Genomic DNA, 23,581 nt, shown 5'->3' with positions numbered 1-23,581 from the left:
TTTTTTGTTGTTAATCATCCAAAGATGTTTTCCATTGATTTTTAGATAGAGTGGAAAGGAGGGAGAGAGAAACATCGATGTGAGAGAGACACATTGATTGGTTGCCTCCCACACGACCCCAACCAAGGCCGGGGATCGAACCTGCAATCTAGGTGCATGCCCTTGACCAGGAATAGAACCCAAAACCCTTTGGTCCTCAGGTTGATGCTCTAACCGCTGAGCCAAACCAGCCAGGGCTGTTTTTTTGTTTTTATTTTTTAATTCCTTCAGGTTAAGATATTTAATAGACCAAAGTGTCATATTTTGGGGTAGTATGTTCTCAACCCCACCTAGGCCTCAGACCAGCAGCCAAAAGAAATGCTCAACCTGCCCGGCCGGTGTGACTCAGTGGTGGAGCATCGACCCATGCACCAAGGGGTCGCCGGTTCGATTCCCAGTCAGGGCACATGCCCAGGGTGTGGGCCTGATCCCCAATGGGGGGCACACAGGAGGCGGCCAATCAATGTTCTCTCTTGTTGATGTTTCTCTCTCTCTCCCCCTCATTTCCTCTCTCTCCCCCACTTCCTCTCTCTCTAAAATCAATAAAGAAATTTTTTAATTTTTTTTTTTTTAAAAGAAATGCTCAACCTGGAACCTGGAGAGGTCCGACCAGCGGTCAAGCCCCCTCCGCGTCCTCACACACCTCTCTTTGCAGGACTCTGAAGACCAGCCGCCGCTGGAGAGCAGTGACCCCCTGGGGGCGCTGTGAGGCCCTAGCCCCGCTGCAGCCAGCCGTCCCCACAGCCACCTGGGCCACCGAGCCTCCTCACAAAGCCTGCCAACTGTGAATCCTCAGCCCCAGTGGCTCTGGGGAACGAAAGTCCTGACCTTTGTGAAGTAGGAAGCACTCAGGCCGTACCTCAGCTCCTTGGTTAATCTGGGGGGTTCTCTTGTTTCTGTGGGTGAGGGACCATGTTACAGCCACCCACCAGCTAGGGGACTTCTCCCTCCTGTCACCTCTGGCTGTCCTTCCTGGACCTTCAGACGGCACTTACTCCAGGCGACCCAACCCGCTAGTAACTGTGACCTTGTCTTATTCTTAGACTGTAAGCCCCGAAGGCAGGGACTCGCCCCTCCGTCTAGCAGCAGCACTTAGCACAGCGCCTGGCACATGGAATGGGCTCGGTAAACGTGTACGGGACAGAAATAAAGTCAGTGCAACAAATCTCGTGTTTTGGGAACCAAAAATACTGCTCGCCACAGAAGGGGCCATGCTTTGAAGAGAAAATCCACTTATTAAACCTAACTGGGGTCTTTTCGGTAGCCAACATCTGCCTATGACGTATTTCTTAATTCAGTTTTGTTTGTGTGCGAATATTAAGACATGATGATCACAGTGAGACACACTTCCCAATCACTAGGAGGCTACAGACAGACAGTAACAAGTGCTGGCGAGGGGGCGGAGGGATTGGCGCCCTCATGCGTTGCTGGTGGGATTGTAAAACGGTGCAGCCACTGGGAAAAAGCTTGGCAGTTCCCCGATAAGTTAAAGACAGAGTTACCACGTGAACCATAAACTTCACTCCAAGGTATCTACCAAGAAAGATGAAAACATGTCCACACAAAAACTCACCTACGTATGTTCGGAGAAGCATTATTCGTTAATAGCCCAAAAATGGAAGCGACCCAAATGCCCATCAGCTTATGAACGGAGAACCAAATGGTGACACATCCATAGAATGAAACGTCACTTCACCTAAAAGGGACCTACGCACTGAACATGCAACCACGTGGATGGACCTTGAACACATTATGTTCTGTGAAACAAGCCAGACACAAAAGACTACATACCATGTGCATGACGTTTCCAGAACAGGCAAATTCAGAGACAGAAAGCAGGTTATTTTCTTTTTTTCTTTATTTATTTGAGAGAGAGGGAGGGAGAGAGAGGGAGGAAGAGAAACATCAATGAGAGAACATTGACTGGCCGCCTCCTGCATGCTCCCCACTAGGGATCGGGCCCACAACCTAGGCATGTGCCCTGACTGGGAATCGAACTGGCGACCTCTTGGTGCATGGGTCGATGCTCAAACACTGAGCCACACCAGCCGGGCTAGGCCAGAAAGCAAGCTAATTAGTGGCTACCGGGGACTAGGGAAGGGGAGAATGGGATTAACTGCTAAAAGGTGTGGGGTTTTTTTTCAGTGGTGAACGTGTCCTGGAATTTTAGTGGTGATGTGCAGGACCCTCCACACAGCACAGTGTCCACACCAGGCCCCGCCCTCACAATGCCAGGAGTGGCCCCATGACTGTGACAACCAAACACCCTCCAGCCCACCCAGCACGTTTCCGTACTGTCCCTGGGGGTAGCACTGGCGCAGCGTGGGAAGCTCTTCGGGGACAGCGAAACGAAAGGCTGGGCTGATTAGATCTGACTCCCCTCTGCTGCCCTCACAGCCCACATAACTTTGTCCCCGACCATCAGGGTTTGGCTGCGTCAAGTCCGAAGTTCTAGAAGCCCCCGCGCGTCTTACAAGCTGTTCACGACCCCAGGAAAGGGAGGAAGTCCCAGTTCCAGGCACAGGAACAGCTCACCGTGTCTTCCAGATGACATGCCCCGGCGGGAGGAACGCCAGGTTCCGGATCGTGCCGGACAGAGCGCGGGACAGATCTGCTCGTGGGCCCCCACCCCCCCACCCCCCCCCCCCCCGGTCCCACCATCACAGGTGCCGAAAGGGAGGTGACCGGAAGGAAAACAGCAGGCTCTCCATGGGGACGGGGGATGAGATTAAGGTGCGGGCACAATGAGAGGCCACGGATATCAAGGTGTTTCAAGAGACACACACGCACCTGAGTTCACGTGCTTGAACAGTTAAAAGAAAAAAAAAAAAAACGCTCTTTAAAATATCCATTCATCCAAAACCCAGCAGTGATCTGACTTCACAGCACTCACTCCTAACTCAGTATTATTCAGTATCTTCTTCCCTGAAAACACTGCTTCCGATCTCCAGCTGCCCGGTGGTCAGATGGCAGATAAACCCGGGGTCGCCACCCCCTCCCTGTTCTCCAGGAGGGGCCGAGTGTGGGAGCAGGGACGGTCCAGGTGGGTTGCCTGCTGCCCACCTGCGGCTAAGCTCGCACCGATTTTCCGTCTGTGGCTCAACTGCTCAGTCTTCAAGCTCTGAAAACAAGCAAGTGTGCTTTGCTGGCCGTGATGGGACGAGAGTGAGAAGTGAACCCTAAAGCGGCCACCCGTCCCTCTCACGGGGATGCTCTTTCTTGGTTATACTGGAATTTGTTATGGCTTTTCCACTAACTTAAGCACACAAAAACCAATGACTGACAATAAACTGGATGATACAATTCTCTTTTATTTGGCAATAAATTCAGTATCAGGCAGCATGAAATCAACATTAGAATAAATAGCACATTCACATTCAGAATAAATAGTAGGTCCACCTAGTCTGCACGTACGATGCCTGCTGTCCTGCAGGCACAGTCAGTCATTCTGAAAAATTAGAAAACAGCTCCCTAGGTCAGAGTGCACGCCGGCAGCACTAGAGAAGTCCAGACGGACTGTTGCCGGGCAGGTCCCCCAAAAAGCAGCTGCGCTGAGATGGAGATTCGCGTGCAGAAAGTTTACAGGTGTGCCCTTGGGTCCACACCTGGGAAGGGAAGGGGGGGTGAAGGGAAGGGAGCTGCTCAGAGGAGGGGGTGTGACATCCGAGGCGGGGCTTTTCGGGGGGGCGGGGGGGGGGGACACGACGACTCCTAGCAGGGGTCCACAGCCACTGGAACACCCAGCAGTTGGCAGACGAAGTCCTTCGGTCCTGAAGGGCTATCTGGGCAGCCAAGCCTATCACCCACAAGCAGCACAGTCACAAACGACGACAATAAGAGGTATATTCAACTAGTGCCCGAGCCCAGCAGCTCAATGACACAGGACAATGCCGTGTGCTGGAAACACAGTATTTCCTCACTGGCCACATAAGATGCCAGGTCCTAGGGGGATATGGTGCACTTACCTACAGACCTCCTTCCTGCTGTCCATCCCGCCAGGCCGTTCCTCCGCACAGAGCAAGGGTGGCAAACTACAGCCCGCAGGCCAAGTGCAGCCCGCAGCCCGCAGCCTGTCTTTGTAAATCAAGTGGTAATGGAACAGAGCTGCGTCCGTTCCTAGAGCATGAGCGGCCCCGGGAAATGGCTGCAACGCTGAAATATCTACTCTCTGGCCCTTCACAGGAAAGTCTGCTGCCCTGGATTACATAAACTTCACTCCCTCTCCTTTCCTTCACCCACCTGGGTGTCGGGGGTTAGCCGACTGTGGAGCTAAGCTCCCAAACGCTAAGGCAAATAAAAGAGGGGAAAAAATAAAATAAAATCAGTGCAAAAAGAAATTGATAATGAGAGCAAAACATAGGCTCCCTAGTATTTGAATGGAGCAATCAAGGAACCCTGCCTCTGGCCAAATTCAGGCCCAGAGCACTCCAGACAAGGGCCCCCAAGCGGGCCTTTGGCAAGTGAACGTTCGGCACAGTGGAATTCACGTGCGACCCACCGCTTCAAGGGCTCTGGGAGGACGAGAGAAACGCCACTCGGTTCATCCAAAGCTAAATTAGCTGGGAGGAAAGATTACTTTCCATTCCTCCTCTGCAATAATGAAGAGGGCCAATGCATTCAAAGCAACTAGTAATTTAGTCTGAGACAAGCTTGAGTCAGTAACAGGTGGTTTATGTTATGGGCACAATAGCAGGAAATGAAGCTAAAGAGTATCAGGCAGAGAGAGGGAAATAGGAGCTCTAACCCAAACTCCTGAAATATGTTACCAGCCAGGTTTCCCTGACAGAAGCAGCCCTGGGAAAATCAACTGTGCAGGTCCCTCCCCGGGCGACCTGCCACGGGTACATGCACCCTGCGTTCAGCTGGCATGGACTGCCCTTGGACTACGAATTTTTGTTCACATAATTCTTAAGACAATCAGCCTAACCAATGCTAACTATGGAAACCATTTTTAAACATACAAACTAATAGTATTCTGTTCGCTTCCCAAATTGCTATCGTGACGGGTGGAAAACAGACTCTCTTCCCTGGACCAACAAACAGGCTTTCAGCAGCGTGCACACCAGAGAACCACCTGGAAAGAACGAATGCCCGGGGCGTGTGCCCAATCCCAGCGGAGTCGTGACCACGACTGAGCGAGGAGGAGGACGCCTCTGTCCTCTGAAGAGACAGCTGTCCTGCCCCAGGCTGCTGGCCCAGGAACACGTCTGCCATCCGCCGGGCACATGCTCAGGGGAGCCCCTGCCGAGACAGATGCCAAGCTTCTGCCATGTGGCAGATTCAACACTGCCATGTTCAATGGCCCAGAGACCAAACCTTAATTGGGAATAAATTGTGAAATTCATTATTCAGACACAGAAAATGTATTTCTCCCCCGAGGCTCGACTCACCCAACCTAGAACCCAAGAAAGCAGGATCTCCACAATCGCCTTCATTCCTAAGTAAACAAAACACCCTGTAACTGGCACCCAGGAGACATCCAATGAATACCTGATTAGATAAAAACTAAGAAATTTAAAAAAATAATAACAACTACTTCCTCATGCAGCCTCCCGAATGCAGAAGCCAAAGCACCAAGCAGCTCTGGGCCTCCGCCCGCTCCCCTTCGAGGCCAGTCTCCAATCGGCTCTGAGGCCTACGACGCCTGGAAGCCAGCAAACAGTAAACAAGGCCTTTCCCATTCCAAAGAAGGAACAGACTGCTATGTTCATAATACAACTTAGCAGGACAAAGGGCTCGAACTGACTGTGCCTACCGTCTGAAGGGTCACCTCCACTATGCTAGTTACACACAAGCGCCCCAAGTACAGCGCCACCACCACAAGCGGCAGTACGAAGCACGTCCCAGAACCCGCTTCATCGCTGCATTCTGACAGGCCGCCTACCGAATGCCAAGCTAGCACTTTGCCAATAGCTGGCTCCATACGTTTATTGCAATAACGATGCTCAATTAGCCGGCGCTCTCCACAAGCCCCTTCCTGCACCTGCCACGCACTCGGCTCAGGCACTGGCACTGGCACTGCTGGCAGACAGCCACGGGAAAGCTTCAGCTAAGTCACTCCTAACCCCTTCTCTGAGCGCCAGTGCCCTTTGCCCTCTCCCAGCTTAAAAACAGACACCTGAGGGAAACCCGCAGACTCCCAAAACAGCGCACAAACGTGGCAGGAAAGAAGGCTAAGGGGAGCCAGGGTGGGAGATGGCTGCACGCTGGGGCGCCCCCCACCCCCACCCCAAGGCAAGCCCAGGCCTCCCCTGAGAACTCGTGAGCAAGGCGGGCCTGTCTGTCCCTCTCCAGAAAGGATGGTTTCTGGTAACACCTACGTTTTAGCAAGATAGCAGCACAACCCAGTGAGAGTCGTGGCATTTCATTACAAGGCTTGTTTTTTGTTTCATTTTCTGTCCTCCAATGAGCACATCCAACCAACACTCGGGGGGCATTTTCAGGGGACCCACCACCAAGCGTTGGCTCTGGCCGGCTTGTTGCTCACAGTCCTATTCCACAAAGTCGGTTCTGCCAGCTGGACAGGTACCCAGGAGCTCCTCCCTCGCCCCTTGTGGCTCCGGCTGTCCTTTCCCAGGATGGGGTGGGACACAGGACAGCCCAGGGCTAAGGAGCTGCACCTTCTCTTGTTCTCTTTCCTGCCAACCGATGCAGCAGAACGCCAGAGCCCTGGTACCAGATGCGGAGGCGCCAGCTGCTGCCTGGGGGTCCCCTTTGCTACTTGCTGCCGCGTCCTGCTGCCACAGAGCTCATGAATCACCCGCTGTCCGTAAGCAATCGCGGCCGCACACCCCTGTGCCCGCCAGTGCACCGCCGTGACTGTTCAGGACGTTTCCCCGGGAAGTCAGGGAGTTTCAAGACCACCTGCTGGAATACAGAGTGCGCATCAGGAAGTCTCACCTGTCCCGGGAAAACTGACAGTCACAGTACCTCGGTGGACAAGACTGATCAGTTTCCACGGAAGCCTGCCATGCAGCCAGTGTGTGCAGGAAGGGGGGACCAGTGTGCTGCTGGCTTCTGGCCTCACCCCCTGGGGAGGGTTCTCCGGAAGGTACGAAATAAATATCAAAAGGCGTATCTGTGCCTTTCCCGAAAGCAACACTCATATCCACACACAGTCAACCCCGCGGTGTCTGCCCAAGCTGGGGCCGGAGCCGTGTCTGGCCGTGTCCCCGGGGGAGCACCGGGTCACTCGGCCTGGGCCTGCTGCAGGAGGGGCAGCCTGCGGGGGGGCCCGTCGGACCAGGCGGGAAGCTCGTGCTGCAGCGGAGTCCTCCTGGGGTAGAAGGTGTGGTTGACATCGTAGTGCAGCAGGCAGCTCAGAGACGCCATGTAGATGTCGGCAAATCGCGACAGGCGCCTCAGGAAGTAGGTCGGGTTCTGGTCTGTGCGAAACAAGCTTCCAAACTGGGGGTTGAAGAAGCTTTTGGTCATTTCTCTGAAGAAGCAAGAAAAGAGGGGCGCGGCAGAGAATGATTCAAAAAAGTCTGTTCGAAGTTCCTGAAATCAAAATCACTTTTTCATTTGCATAGGACTCGTTTGGGAGGAAAATTAGCCTAGAAGCAGCCCCAACTTCCAATCAGGAAAAGTCTGTCCATCCATCCCAGTGACTGACGGGCTGACCCACGGGCCTGAGAGCAGCCGGGGCCAGTCTGCACCCGCAGGCAGACGAGCACGAGCTGCCTCTGATGGGACAGAGATGGACAATGTCCCCAGGGCCTCCGAGCTTCCCTCACCTACAGAAGGGGATCAAGACCCCCCTTTCTGCCCTGGCCAGTTTGGCTCAGCAGTTAGAGCGTCGGCCCGAGGACCAGAGAGTCGCGGGTTCAATTCCAGTCAAGGGCACGTACCTCGGTTGCAATTCGTCCCCGGCCCTGATTGGGGCTGTTGGGGAGGCAACCACTCGATGTGGCTCTATCACATCCATGTTTCTCTCTCTCTCTCCTTCTCTCTCTTCGTCTTGCTCCCTCCCACTCTATCTGAACAAAATCTGAAAAATGTTCTCAAGTGAGGATAAAAGTAAAAAAAAAAAAAAGACAACCCCCCCCCTTTTATAAGCTTATACTGAAAATTGAGTAAGGTAAGAAAAATAAAAGCATACTGTAAACTCTAAAGTTCTTAGATAGCTGAGACGTTAAGGGTCTTTTATAGTGATGTAAATAAACCTCCACCATCCACTACTCAGCGTCAAACACCTCCCTGCCTCCTGGAAGCCTAGGTTATAAACATTTTGCAAGGCTGTTCACCCCACCCCAGGCTCTAAGCCTCTGCAGGTGTGTGCGTCCGTGTGTCAATCAACACCCCATCACAGTACACAGAATACGGACACCATCCCATGGCTAGGATCCCCGGACACAGACTGTTCCAGCAAAATGGCTAAACACCATTTCACCGTTGATCAGCTGCAGACACAGCAAAAATATACTCATTTACACAATTGGTAGCAGTTCTCTGTTGTCATACCCTGACAGCAGATGTTGACAACCCAAAAGCAGAAAATTAAAAGAACTCAATTAGGTCTGTGGGTGGAGCGACATAAATGGTATTTAAACATTTACTTAAAAAATCTCACTGGGGCCCTGGCCGGTTTGGCTCAGCAGTTAGAGCGTCGGCCTGCAGTCCAGAGACCCGGGTTCAGTTCCCGCTAAGGGCATGTACCTCGGTTGCAGTTTGTCCCCGGCCCTGGTTGGGTCATGTGGGTGGCAGCCACTCGATGTGTCCCTTCACGTCGATGTTTCTCTCTCTCTCTCTCTCTCTCTTCCTCTCTCTCCCACTCTATCTGAACAAAAAATGGAAAAATGTCCTCGGGTGAGGATAAAAAAGAAAATCGCACTGGGATATGATGAGATGTGAAGGTGTTAGAAGCTCGTAATCAAAACAAAAGTCTCCGGTGGGTGAAATGATTCCTTTCTCTAGTCATCTGAGGTCCCTGGAGTGTAGGACCCAGCTATGGCCTTCGGGGGCAAGGGGCCCAGAGTCAAAGCACAGTATATGCCCATCATTTTTATATCAATGTTAGAGTGACAATCAAGTTAGAATAAGCCCTCAACAGCCAAGACTCTGAGAGGGAAGGAGACCTGAGTCAGTACATCCACGGCTCCTGCAGACCCACCAACCTTCCCGGCAGCAGGTGGGCATTTACCAGTCGACGTGACGCACTGAGTGCGGGCACATTCCGGAAACGGCCGTGGGTACAAACACGCATGGGGGCTGCAGGGCCCACCTCCCCAACACGCGGGCCCCCGGCTGCCCGGACGGGAAGCCGAGCATGCAGGGGGAAGGAAGGCTCCTTCTCTGGAGGCCTCACATCAGGGGGCCTGGCGGGAATGTGGAATCGAGACGTGTGCGTCTGTGTGGCTGAGAGAAGTAAGAGGACGTGTGTTTGCTCTCCTCCAAGGAAACGATGCCAGGGCAGGAGGCGTGGGAGGTGTCGTCAGCTCTCCCGGGCAGCAGACGGTGGGTCTGGACACCGGGGTCACAGTCACGCCTGGGAGCCACAGCAGGGCACGTGAAAGTTTGCGGGGGGCAGGTGTGTGGACAGAGCTCGCAGACAGGGTGGCGGCGCCCTGCCGTCGAAACAGCTGCTCTTACCTCATCTCCTTCCTCTCCTTTTTCCACTCCCGCAACACCAGCTGGGACTCCGCGTCTCTGTGAACCTGCGGACACAGGCGGGTCACTGGGAAGGCTCTGCGCACACACACTCATCAGGTAGTAAGAATCTGTTCATGGGCAGCTCTCCTTGGAGAAACTTTATTCACGTCTGAGAGGGGGGCACTTACAGGAAATAGTACGTTTTCAGTCTTCCCAGCTGCGATCCTCCCTTCTTCATCAAAATGTCCAACAGAAATTCGGTTCAACAAACTAAACTGGCTATTATGAAGGCATTAAACAAGGCCCCTATTAAACTAGAGATGGTAAAGTATCGTTCAAGGCTATGTATGAACATAACGCATATGTATCCATATAAACTACATGTGTATACTGTATATGTGTGCAATGTACCCATTACACACATATTACCTAAACATATACTTGATACATACTACCTATAACACGTTATATGCAGCACCATAAAAACGGCAGACAAGTGGAAATAACAGGTACATCCGCTAGTTGAAAGCATGTAAATATATGTGCATATATTAAGAAATTAACATGGAAATTTTTCTTTAATTTGTGCAAGGATAGAATTATAATTTGTTTAAAAGTATCTTCCTTAATATTGCATTATCTTTAAAATGTTTAAGGAAAGCCCAGCAGGTGTGACTCAGTGGACTGAGTGTCAGCCCATGGATGGAGAGGTCCTGGTTCAATTCCAGTCAGGGCACATGCCCAGGGTGCAGGCTCAGCCCCCCAGTGGGAGGCATGCAGGAGGCAGCCAATCGATGTTTCTATCTCTTCCTTCCTCGCTCTCAAAAATATCAATAAAAATATACAAAATGTTTAAGGGAAAAAAAAATTTTGTAAAAGGCAAAGAAGCAGAGCATATCAGCCAGATGGAAAAGCAGAGAATTCTCTGGATGGGCTGAAATATGAGCAAAAGGCACCAAGAAATGGCAACTGCCCAGAACCTAATGATGGCATCTCGCACGTCTCTCCACAGGGCTCCTGTGGCTGAACAGAAACACTGGGCCAGCCAGAGGCAGTGATGGCAGGGACAGGTGGCTCCTGCAACTCAGTCACGGGGCAGCCTTAGGACCCAGAGGAAAAGTCCAAACAAATGCACCATCTGCTCTGACGTGGGAGCCAAGGCCCTTCTGTTTACCACGTCTACCCAGCTCACGAGCTTGGCTAATAGGTACCGGCTCAGGGCCTCTGCCGCTCAGCAAAACCCTGAGCTTGCAATCTGGGTTTCTTGCCAACACCACCGCCTACACCGCCAGGAAGCAGCCACACGGAATGACCTCTGCCCTGTGTTACCGGAGCATCGAAGACTGGCCTGGCCCTGCTGGGGGTATGGATGGTTTTGTGAGTGTAGTTTTGATTAGCTTTGACATTTTAATCAACAAATTGAATTTAAACTCTACAGAGTATGTGACTGGATCAAAAATCTGTAGGGCATCACAAGTAATTTATGTATACATATACATACACACATATCCACACACAAATATACACACGTTCAGCACCTACTATGTGCTGAGCACTGTGCTAGATACTGGAGATACAAGAGCGGACAGGATGCAGGCCTTTGCGGGGGGTGTGCCCAGGTAAGGAACCACAACAACACAATGTGATACCGCAGAGAATGGGGTGTCAGTCATGGGAGGGTATCCCCCTCCCACCTCTGCCTACACACCTTTTTAAGCTCACAAACTACACACCTGTGTCCAGTATGAAGAAGCTTCTAGTCCCTTACTCCACCCTGTCCTTGGAAGGAGAGAATTCTGACTGGTGACCCGAATAAGGATTTCCAAAATTAATCTGCTTACTCTCTCCTTTTTGAATTAGTGGCCACAGGCCCTGTGAATACTCCCCTCCACTCCTGCCCCGGGCAGACCCCCCAACCCAAGGCAGACATAAAAAGCCACTTAAGTCTCCATTTTCCAGGCAGGTTATCCAGGCCAGCTTCCTAGAATGGAAGGCAGCCCAGGGCGACGGGCATCTCCTACAGAGCTCAAGGCTGTGAAGGGACATGCAAAGGAAGAAAGCCCCAGCGATCTGAGGCCAGGGGACCACCCCAGAGGAGGGTCATCTGAGCCCTGTGTGCGCCTTAACCCAGCCTCCCCCCGGCCCTCCCTCTGAAAGCTCCCCCCCGCCTCCCCTCCCAAGAACCTTCCTCCATACTTCTCTCTCCCGCAGGATCAAGTTCCTCGCCTGGATCCATCCCATCAGCATTTCAACATGCTAAAGTCTCTCACGTTAAAAACGACCGTTTTCCTTCAGCCACCCCTTTCTCCAGCTCTGTTCCCCCCACCAGGGCACCTGCAGAACACAACAGGCTCACGTGTCTGCAATCTACCTCAAAACATTTCAAAGCCTGTCTTAATTAGTTATAATGAACCTTTAAGTGAAAGCATGCACTCCACGGTGGGAGTCAGCATCGGAAAAGACCAGCCAGAAGCCCACTCCAGAGGCTGATCCCACAGACCCTCAGCCATCTTTAGCGCCAGTCGTGAATTCCCACACTCCACGCTCCACGAGCAAACATGCAGATGGGCGTCATGTACCACCCGTGCCCCCCGCCCCCGTGAGCGGATTATTACAATCGAGCCAGCAGCACGACAGTCTGCACGGGGGAGGCCACGTCCAGCCCACCGCCCACTGTCCTGTCAGTCCGTAAGCTTGAGAATGGTTTTTGTTTGGGGGGGGGGGGGTCAGAAGAATAATAATTTCATGACACATGAAAATGAAATGCAGTTCCAATTTAGTGCCCACCAATAAAGGTACAGGACAAGCCGCTCGCATACTGGCTAAGGCTGCTTTGTGCTACAAGCAGAGGTGGCTAAGGATCTGCGACCAGACCAGGCGGCCACAGCCTAACACGTGGACTGTCCGGCCCCAGAGTCTGCCAACCCCTGGGCCACCAAGCTCTGACGTGGTGACCTGGGAAGACTCCACCGGATTAGCCCCCGCACTGGGGAGTGGACTTCCAGGCCAGTGAACTAAATTATCTGTATTCTTTATAGCTACTTTCTTAAAACCACAAATTATATACTTGTATTTAATTCATCAGATTTGACTCTAAATGACACTCTGTCGGCTCCCAAAACAACCAAACCCGACCTGAGAGGACACGTTTCCTCAGAAAACAGTCTAAATAATGGCTGTGTGCTTTGAAAATAACCCTACCCGGGGTTCTAGAAACATGACAAGAATCACTGGAAAAAAATTGTAGCTTTTCAGTGGAAAGGGAACAGGGAGGGCAGTGAGAAATTGCATTCATTTGGATATTTTTTAAATTATCCTCTATCTCCCAATGACTCCAACCAGACAGAATGCTGCGGCGTCAAAACCTGAGGCGAGCCCTGGCCGGTTTGGCTCAGCAGTTAGAGCGTCGGCCTGCGGTCCGGAGAGACCCGGGTTCGGTTCCCGCTAAGGGCATGTACCTCGGTTGCAGTTTGTCTCCGGCCCTGGTTGGTCGTGCAGGTGGCAGCCACTCAATGTGTCCCTTTCACGTCGATGTTTCTCTCTCTCTCTCTCTCTCTCTCTCTCTCTCTCTCTTCCTCTCTCTCCCACTCTATCTGAACAAAAAATGGAAAAATGTCTTCAGGTGAGGATAAAAAAAAAAAAAAAAACCTGAGGCGACAGCACCGAGGGGAAGGCTCCAGACCCCAGCACCACCCCTTCCTTAAGTGAGTTATTTTCTCCTCTGGGCTTCAGGTCCTTCATCTGTAAAATGGGGATGATGGTGCACCTACTGCAAAGAGCTGTTGTGAGAATGAACAGACAACAGAGCCCTTAGCGTGTGGGACACAAAGTTCTCAGTCCTAAACAGCGTGATTCTGCCCCAGTTTCTTCTCCTGTGAAACAGCCAGGCAACATAAATGTCCCTCTTCCCTGACCTTACACCTTGCATATCAACCCCATCAAACCACAGAAATACTGCCAGCACCTCCCTTCTCTAAACGCGTGCCCCTCACAAGTTTTCTTATGTAGGTCGGAGAGAGGAGAACCGCGCAGCTGCCCTGGAAGGTCGGATGTACTGGCACCGCCTACGTGCAGCCTGTGTGTGCGTGTCTGGCCAGATGCCACCGTCACAGGGAGACAGGTGAGGAGTCCACACCTGAGACCTCGGCATCACACGAGCCTAGGTTCAAGCTCCCCCTCTGCCATCTCATGACCTCAGCCGTGTACCCTAACCTCTCCAGCACCCCGGAAACGCTGCACCTCCCACCTGGGCACGGCTGGGACAGGTGCTCGGACACCGCGGGAGAGCGAGCACACAGCGCGGCGCTGGCCTGTGAGGCCTCTCATCACTGTATGCCCGAGCGCAGACACGAGGCTACACGCACCCGGAATCGATGTTTATTTTTAGAAAGTCATCTCACAGACGAGCACAGTAAGGAAACAGAATGAGTCCCTGTCCGAGAAAAGCCGAGAACCAATGGAGCCAGAGCACATGGAAGCAAGACCGGGGGTGGCCCCGTGCTCTGCCATGTGAGTGCCCTGGAGGGAGGACCTGGCCGGCCACCCCTCCCAGCTCTGCCTGAGCTCACTGCCAGCCACTCCGCACGGGCTGCCAGCTGGGCCAGGCAAGGCAGCTCCTTGGCCATTTCCAAAGTGGGCTAGCACGCGTGGGCAGAGGCTGCGGTGCGCTAGCCAAGAGGGCAGGCATCCGTGCCCCATCCTGAAAGTCAGCTGAGATGGCCGCAGGCTCGGCCAGCTGAACCAAACAAGCAGCAAGGTGCCTCACGACATTGAAGAGGAGGTCACAGCTGCCGCAGGGGGCATCTTCACGGGCTGGGAAATCACCGATAAAAACAGCACTAACTGTGTGGTACATATGCACAATGCAGTACTATGCAGCTGTAAGAAAGGTCTCTTATCCTTTGAGACGACATGGAGGGACCTGGAGGGTATTATCCTAAGCGAAACAAGCCAAGCAGAGAAAGACAAATATTACATGATCTCACTTATTTGTGGAATATAATGAACATAACAGTCTGAGGAATGGAGTAGTCCCAGAGACGTGGAAGTGGGGTACAGACTGACAATCCCCAGAAGAGGGGGTGGGGGGGGATAAACCACAGAACTTATATGCATGTGTGCATGAACAGTGGACATGGACAACAAAGCTGGGGACAGGGCGGGGAGGGAGAAGAAGAGGGGTATCAGTAGGGGAAAAAGGAGAAACATCTGTAACAAAAATTAATTAATTAATTAATTTTTTTAAAAAACCAGCACTAACTGTTCAAAACTGGCTACGCGACTTACAGGAGCCAGCAAATTGTAGCTTATTATTTTCAGAAGCAAATGCAGACCACAGGGACCTTGACTCTTGCTTTGAGGCTTTCCAGTAAGCCGTGGTGCCTAGCCTCAACTGTTCATTCCGCAGGACTCTTCATTTTACAGAAGGGGAAACTGAGGCCCAGAACGGAGGAAGCAGCTGCAGGCTAAAGGCAGAAGCAGGACTAGACCCCCGGTGGCAGAGGTTCTCGAGTCCCACCACCCACAGGACATCTCCCAGAGGGGCTGCGGTCGGAAGGTGAGGATGCTGGGAATCCAGACTCAGGAATGTAAACAAAGGTCTTTCTCCAAACAGCATTTTTAAAGGTTTCTTCAGGGAAATTGGCAAAACTCTTAGGGGCAAAATAATCCCAGTAGTTATTCTGCAGGATGATTTATGCCTCATACTTTATAACCGTAATTAAACAGAAATTATCTAAAGTAACTGTAACCAATGGACTAACTTCAGGCTTAAAGAAAAAGTAAGAGAGAAAGAAATCGCAAACCTGCATTTGCTCCAGTAGCCCAGTCAGGGTCTGCAGCCAGGTCATGGTCTGAATGTACTGTTCCGTGTTCATGATTCTGAGCTCAGACCGTAACTCTGGGATGATGGCACCAGTCCGCCAGCCATGCTTCAGGGTCAAATCCTGATCGCAAAGACCACAGAAAGTCAACATGAACCTCAACAGAGTTTCAGTCATTGCATTACCTTTCCCAGACACAACAGGCACTCATTGAATTACTTAATTGTAATGGTTAGTTATTAACCATGCCAAATTCAATGAATTACATTTCATTAAAAACAGGTTAACCCAAGGCTTTGATCATTTCGCCCCAAGAAAATTTCTGTTCCAGAAATAACTGCTGTGAGTCACGGCCAATGCAGAAACACAGGGTCTGGAATCATGAACCATGGCCTGTGAACTAACAATTAGGTCGGGGCAGAGAGAGGCTGGACCGAGATGCTACCGAAGGTCTTCAATCACCCGCAGACGGCTGGGGAGCACTCCCTGTGCACCAGGCCTCGCGGGTTATGGAAACCGTGGAATATGAGACTTAGAACGATCGTACAACAAAAACACATAAACACACATGATCACATTTTTCATTCAACTATTATAACCCCATGATTTCACAACAGGCCAGACTATCTGATGCCAATCATGTCCTGGAAAATCTAAGATGTACAATCACTGTACTAAAAGGTCATTCATTTTCTCATTTGGCAAATATTTGTCAAGTACTATTTCCTGGGCACTGAGGATAAAACAATGAACAAAAACTGACACATCCCTGCCCTTGTGGGAAATACAAATAAATAAGAAGTAAATACACAATGTCAAGTGGTCTTAATAAATTTCAAAAGATTGAAATCATACAAAGTATCTTTTCTGTTCACAAGGAATGAAACTACAATCCAACAGCAGAAGGAAAAACAAAAATTCACAAATACGTGGGAATTTAACAACACTCTAATCAAGAAGAGATCACAAGGCAAATTAGAAAATACTTGAGAAAACTCTAAATGCAAACAAAACACCCCCAGACTTTCGGGATACTGCAAAAGCAGTGCTGAGAATGAGATTTATAGCTAAAACACTGATGTTAAAAAAGGTGTCAAATAACCTAACTTTATACCTTAGGGAACTAGAAAAACTAAACTGAGAGTTAGCAGAAGAAAGAAAAAATAAAGAATAGATCAAAGAAAAGATTAGATCAGAGAGAGAATAATAAAAAATAAATAAAGCCAAGAGTTGGTTTTATTCAAAAATATCAACAAAAGTGACAAACTTTTAGCTTGACAAAGAAAAAGAAAGGAAACTCAATTTCGTAAAATTATACATATAAGTGGTGCCATGACCACCAATTCCACAGAAATAAGAGAGTACTACTACGAGCTACTGTATGCCAACAACTTTTGGATAACCGGACGACTGCACAAATTCCTAGAAACACACAATTTGCTAAGACTGCATCTTGAAGAAATAGGAAATCTGAGTAGACCTCTAAAGATTACATGAGTAACCAAAAAACTTCCAACCAGGAAAAGCCCAGAACCAGACGGCTTCACTGGTGAATTCTACCAAACATTTAGAGATGAATTACCATCAATCCCTCTCAAACACTTCATTCTGAGGCCAACCTACCCTGATACCATATTTCAGTGTGGAAAGCTGGTTAAAACACAGACAGTCGGGCCCCACATCCAAAGTTGCTGACTCAGTAGGTCTGGGGTGAGGCCTGAGAATTTGCACTTCTAACAAGGTCCCAGGTGCTGCTCACGCCACAGGACCACACATGAAGAACTACTTCTTTGTGGGTACCTCTCCTAATGCTAAGACCTCTATGTGTGTGTGTGACCTCACAGGGCCACGAACCCGCATGACGTAAGGGTAGCACACAGTATCTCAACAGGGCCCAAAGACCCCACCTAACAAGGGACAAATGCCCATGACGCCATGTGGCTTGGCTTGGCATTCTGGGAGTGCTGACATCCTGACAGCAGCACTTTATATTTCTAGTTTACTAAGCACTTTATATAATTTGCCTTTTTTCACTTTTTACAAATGAGGACATCAGGGCTTGAAGGAAGTGTTCAAGGTCACATAGATAATAAACGCTGGAGCTGGGGTAAAAACCTCACCTTCTAATTCAGAGCCCATGATTCCTTCCACTAGACTTCCACCCAACAGACAGACGGGCTCACACAGGTGTGTGGAGGAATCACCTGGGAAGAGTGTCACTACACAAAGGTGCTGGAACCGACCCCCTCCACCTCCAATTATAAGTTGTCCCAATTACAGCTTCAACCACAGTGCCAGTCCCACGACACTCCTCTAGTCACTCCGAGAGGCGTGACAGCCTCGTTTTCACAGAGCAGCTGTTTCCTGCAGAGGTGGGTTCTGACCCCTCCGAAGCAACAGGGCGGCAGAAGCCCTGACGGATGTCCTGAGCTTTCATGTTGCAGTGTGTGCTTCCGACGCGGTGGTAAAGGAAAAGGAAGGAACACTGGCATCATTTCTTACCATTACCCAAATGGAAAGACTTTCCTGATAAACTCTTGAGTCAACTGCTAACTTCCATCATCTCCCCCAAAATTTATCTTTTTCATGACTGATCCATCCTGTTGTTTAAAATATGAGACATAAAAAGAAAAACGTGGCCTACTCTTCATTTTTATGAAAGCAAAGGAGAAATGCCTTATTAAGTGGGACTGACACGTCTGCCCCCCAGTGAAGAGATAGGAAAAAAGCGTCCTCCTCACCGCCAGGTCACTGTATATGTGGTCACCAAAATATAACACTTTGGACCCTCTCCATCCGGTGAGCTTCAGAAATTCATATAAATTGCCCTGCAATGAGGAAAATATCGATATCATAGCCTGTGTTTAACCCATGGCTCAAAATACATTTTTTTTTTTTTAACTTCTAAAAAAATTATTTTGCTTTTATCATTTATTTTAAATAACAAAATACAAAGATAAAAGCCCTTAGTATGAAACCTTTCAGGCCTTTCTTCTAAGTCAAAGGTACTTTTCAAAAAGGATTTGTATGTACATACCCCTTTGGGTCGGTCTGTTCGCACTTAACATGCTATGACTGTCCTTCCAGGGCAAATATGAACCTGCCCTGTCATTACACTCCGGGAAGTACCACGATTCACTTTACCAATCCCCTTCTGTTGGACATTTACTTTGCTACCTATTTGTAAGTAACATCCTTCTCATACAGGACTTGGCTACATCTTAATCATTTTCTTAGGCTAACTTCCTAGAAGTGTAATGACTCTATCAAAGCTCATTTTTCAAGGTCTAGAAAATATATTCAATGTCAAATCTAGCAGGTTGTTAGAAACCCACCAGGAATGTATCAATATGTAAAAAGAAAAAAAAAAAAACCAACTTCAGTAACACAATAGTCAGCAATTCAATCATTTATTCAAACATTTGTAAGCTTCACATACCGCCAAAATATGTTAAAACTGTAGATAAAACAGCTTGTCAGAAAATAATTTGGGTAAGTTACATGCCAAGTAATTAAATGCTTCTTAAAGACAAACTTCCAAGCTTTACTACTGGTATAATAAATGTTATATACTATGTAAAGTAGGACTTTAAATTTTAAGAAACTGTTCCTTTCTGAGTTAATTTAGACATCGACTTAGCAGGCCATTGGAGCAGTACTCGGAATCGCCCCAGCCCGGAGTGAGCCTCAGTGAATTATCATTACTGACCCCACAAAGCAAATCACCAAAAGGATCAACTGTCGTGAGATACCTGCTTGTAAATCTGGCCCTTCTGCAACTTGTGGATCTTATCCCAGAGTAAGACCCCCTTCTCGTTCACCTTTCGGAAAGGTCTAAGGACAGAAACAGGAAGCGTTATGAGTGCGGTGGCCACGCCGGCTGTCTGCTGTGTGAACAGGGCCCCCGCCGGGAGCAGAGGGAGCTGCAGGGCTCCCCGCCGGGAGCAGAGGGAGCTGCAGGGACCGCTGCAGGGCTCCCCGCCGGGAGCAGAGGGAGCTGCAGGGACCGCTGCAGGGCTCCCCGCCGGGAGCAGAGGGAGCTGCAGGGACCGCTGCAGGGCTCCCCGCCGGGAGCAGAGGGAGCTGCAGGGCTCCCCGCCGGAGCAGAGGGGGCTGCAGGGACCGCTGCAGGGCTCCCCGCCGGGAGCAGAGGGAGCTGCAGGGACCGCTGCAGGGCTCCCCGCCGGGAGCAGAGGGAGCTGCAGGGACCGCTGCAGGGCTCCCCGCCGGGAGCAGAGGGGGCTGCAGGACCGCTGCAGGGCTCCCCGCCGGGAGCAGAGGGGGCTGCAGGGACCGCTGCAGGGCTCCCCGCCGGGAGCAGAGGGAGCTGCAGGGACCGCTGCAGGGCTCCCCGCCGGGAGCAGAGGGAGCTGCAGGACCGCTGCAGGGCCCCCGCCGGGAGCAGAGGGGGCTGCAGGGACCGCTGCAGGGCTCCCCGCCGGGAGCAGAGGGAGCTGCAGGGACCGCTGCAGGGCTCCCCGCCGGGAGCAGAGGGAGCTGCAGGACCGCTGCAGGGCTCCCGCCGGGAGCAGAGGGAGCTGCAGGGACCGCTGCAGGGCTCCCCGCCGGGAGCAGAGGGAGCTGCAGGACCGCTGCAGGGCTCCCCGCCGGGAGCAGAGGGGGCTGCAGGGACCGCTGCAGGGCCCCCGCCGGGAGCAGAGGGGGCTGCAGGGACCGCTGCAGGGCTCCCCGCCGGGAGCAGAGGGAGCTGCAGGGACCGCTGCAGGGCTCCCCGCCGGGAGCAGAGGGAGCTGCAGGACCGCTGCAGGGCTCCCCGCCGGGAGCAGAGGGAGCTGCAGGGACCGCTGCAGGGCTCCCCGCCGGGAGCAGAGGGAGCTGCAGGACCGAGAAAGCCCTGGGGACATCTCCAGCACACCCCAGCCCGGGGCAAGGTCTCCCAAACCGCAGCCCCACCCCTCCAAAGGTACGGAGTGGAGAAAGAACCAGAACCACGGGGTGGTGCTAGTCCAAAGGACAAGGGGTTTGTTTGCCTTTAGTTTTTAAAGGTAACACTTATTTTAATTGTTTTTCTGACTATAAAATTATAAACTCACTGGAAAATGCAATACAATGGAGAAAAAGAAAATCGCCCATAATTCCAGTACCTAGGTATAAACACAGCATTTCAGTTGTCTCTTGGTCTTTTTACGTGCTATCTTTCTCTTTTGTAATGAACGTAAAAAGAGGATCACTTGAGTACGCTGGTTATATGTTTTTCTCTCTCCTGTTGTGAGAAATCTCCCATGCGATTACTTATTCTTCATCCATCATGTTTCACGGTCATAATGCACAGTCGATGTTTTTTTTCTAAATACATCATTTGATGGCTGCATAATATCCCCTCATGTGGATGTCCCTTTAGGGGGTTGCTGACCTTCATCATCATAAACTAACACAAGGATGAATACGGGTGGAGGATTACTCAGCTCGTATTCCAGGCCCCCAGAACAAAGGCAAAATAAAGGCTCAGAGAGGGGAGCACTGTGCTGCCCCCCCCCACACACACACACACACACTCCCCCAACCCCCCCAAAACAGTCTGAGACACTATCTGTTTTGCTGCTGTGTGTAAACATGACAAAGGTGAGGCAGCCCGTGCTGAAAGGAGAGATGAGGCCCCTCTCCTGGCCGCACCCCAGAATTAATATAAAAATGGGGGTGGGGGGACATTTTATCAACAACAAAGCAGCAAGTCAGTGTTCATAGCTGGTTTTTCCATCTTTCTCCTGAATGCTCAGTCTCTGCACATGCTTCCTGGGTTTGTCTGCCTCTTCCAGGAGTCACTGTGACACTTAGAAAACTGGAACTTGGCACCGCCAGAGGAATTTAATCCACTCAACACGATCGACAGGGCGCCAATTCTGACACTTCATATCACCTAGCAGAGAGGAAGCCTTCCTGGTTACCAACTGCAGAACAGATTACGGGGTTTCAAAAATAGGTCATTATTCTACCAGTAAGAGTTATTTTTATAAACCTAGTGCAGTACCTCTCAACACTACTGACATTTGTGGGGAACAACTCCTGGTGAACATGTCTGACCCACAAGCTAACAGACATTCTGGGACCCCTGAGCCCCACCCAGTAAACCCTACGGTACACTGCAGTCACCACCACCCCACACTTCCTGGCTCCCCTACTTCCCAAGGCTACTGGGGCAGAAAGACAGTCTGTAAGTCTTGATAGAAATTTACTCCACCTGATGCAAAACCTGTGCGGCAGAAAAGTTTTGCAAAATCCAACTGTAATTTTAAAGGCACCACTTAGAGCTCTACCTAAAGAGCTACCCACCAGGTGGTTTGTTGCCGCCATTATGCTTTACAATGCATCTGCATCGCTGGCGTGGCGCAGTGGACTGAGCGTCGGCCCAGGGACACCCAGGTCCCGGTTCGATTCCTGATCAGGCACATGCCAGGTTGCAGGCTCGATCCACAGTGGGGGACGTGCGGGAGGCAGCCGGTCAATGTTCTCTCTCATCGATGTTTCTATCTCTCTCTCCCTCTCCCTTTCTCTCTCTCTAGAAAAAAAAAAACGTATTTTAAAAAAAAGAGACCCGCCTGGCCAGTATGGCTCAACAGTTGAGCATTGGCCCATGCACCAAGAGGTCACGAGTTCGATTTCTGGTCAGGGCACATGCCTAGGTTGTGGGCCAATTCCCCAGTGGGGGGCATGCAGGAGGCAGCTGATCAATGTTTTCTCTCATCAATGTTCTATCTCTCTCTCCCTCTGCCTTCCTCTCTCTCTAAAATCAATAAAGAAAAAAAAAATTTTTTTAAAGAGAGACCAAATATACTATGTGAGAATAAGTTTGCGTTTTCTCATGGTTATCAATCAATTTCTTAAAGCCTGACCAACAGGACCGAAGCAGCCCAATCTGAGCTGAGAACCATGCAACACACGCAGTGTCCGCCACGCGCTAACCTCGCCCTCCTCGCAAGTCCTTGCTAGATGACTTGAAAATCAAAAGCTTTCATATCGGATGCGCATGATTTCCAGCTGGATTTCACCAAGACGCTGGATCTGAAGGCTTCACAGCAGCAAAGAGTAGAATCTAGTCCCCTGGAAAGGCAGACACTCACCTCCGTTTATCATTGAAGAAGTGTGGCTTCTCGGCCTGGACGATGACCACATCAAACAGGTCCCGCCAGTCTTTTCCGACGATATACCTCATCCCTTTGTCCCTAAACAACACGTCAGCCAGGTTAGTCTAACTCTGGACCGATGAACTGTTCTTGCAACTTTTTCTTGCAAATTTACAACTGTTAAACGCCCTACAAGAAGCGAGTCCGAAGCGAAACACAGGACTTACACGAAGCTACTGGGGCTGTTGGTGATGAGGAACATCTTCTTGCCGTGATCAGCCAGTTTGGCCAACACTGCGCGGGTCTGCTCAGCGTAGCAGATGTACTTATCTACGAGCAAGAGAAAAATTCGCACACACATTCAGCGTGAGGCCCCCTCGATCTGCAAGCAGTTGCTGAGTGGGGCCCACGGGCCCGGCGCGGTCCAGGGCACGTGGGGGAAGAGAAAGAAGTCTAAGGAAGCGGGATCAGGGCCTATCAGTGTCCGATACATCAGCAGCCAAGACCCTGCCTGCTCGGTCTGGGGGAAGAAACTGAGGGGCTGCACTGCCAGCACCTCTCCGAGCAGGGTTTTGTCCAAGGCAAAGGGAAGGGGATGGCTGAGGCGGAGGACGCGGGGTCCTGGCACAGCGACCGCCTCTGCTCCGCACCTGCAATGAAAGTAAAAGGCGCCGTGGGGAACAGCAGCGGGAACCAGCTCCGTGGCAGTGCTGAGTACGTACCAATATCTGCTTCGATGGCTCGGTACATGATTCCTTTGATGTGCACGTCTCGAATCGAGTCCTGTCAAAAGACACGTTTTTCATCAGTGAGCATATTAGCCTGAGTGACAGTACCAGTGGAAAGGCACCCGTGACGTCTGCCATTAGGAGCCTGCAATCCAAGCACTAAATGAAATCTAAATTCTGGCCCATCTATCAGAGGTGGCCCCTGTGGGGAAAACTTGAGTTTCCATGGTGACAGTGGCAGTTTTTGATGCAATTTTCAAAAGGGTCACTGGGAGGAGGTAATCTCTGTGGATACTTCTGGAAAAAGCCCACATAATAA

General features: G+C 50.9%; 2 protein-coding genes across 2 annotated transcripts in view; one reads left to right on the top strand and one right to left on the bottom strand.

Annotated features, from left to right (window-relative positions):
* The window catches only part of STAB2 (stabilin 2), a 127,004-nt gene extending 126,256 nt beyond the window's left edge, over positions 1–748 (top strand). Inside the window, exon 69 of the mRNA XM_036252182.1 lies at positions 695–748. Coding sequence (XP_036108075.1) covers positions 695–748 — 54 coding nt within the window. The remainder of the gene's footprint in view (positions 1–694) is intronic.
* A 6,350-nt stretch (positions 749–7,098) lies between these two features.
* Positions 7,099–23,581, bottom strand: part of NT5DC3 (5'-nucleotidase domain containing 3) — a 49,730-nt gene continuing 33,247 nt past the window's right edge. Inside the window, exons 7-14 of the mRNA XM_036252899.1 lie at positions 23,257–23,317; positions 22,762–22,864; positions 22,532–22,633; positions 19,205–19,286; positions 18,194–18,280; positions 15,435–15,575; positions 9,631–9,695; positions 7,099–7,477 (exon numbers count right to left, since the gene is read on the bottom strand). Coding sequence (XP_036108792.1) covers positions 7,228–7,477; positions 9,631–9,695; positions 15,435–15,575; positions 18,194–18,280; positions 19,205–19,286; positions 22,532–22,633; positions 22,762–22,864; positions 23,257–23,317 — 891 coding nt within the window. The 3' untranslated portion in view covers positions 7,099–7,227. The remainder of the gene's footprint in view (positions 7,478–9,630; positions 9,696–15,434; positions 15,576–18,193; positions 18,281–19,204; positions 19,287–22,531; positions 22,634–22,761; positions 22,865–23,256; positions 23,318–23,581) is intronic.

This window comes from Molossus molossus, unplaced genomic scaffold (assembly GCF_014108415.1).
Source record: "Molossus molossus isolate mMolMol1 unplaced genomic scaffold, mMolMol1.p scaffold_m16_p_10, whole genome shotgun sequence".
NCBI lineage: Eukaryota > Metazoa > Chordata > Mammalia > Chiroptera > Molossidae > Molossus > Molossus molossus.
Note: the sequence above shows the minus strand (reverse complement) of the source record. Positions and strands in the feature narration are given on the sequence as shown.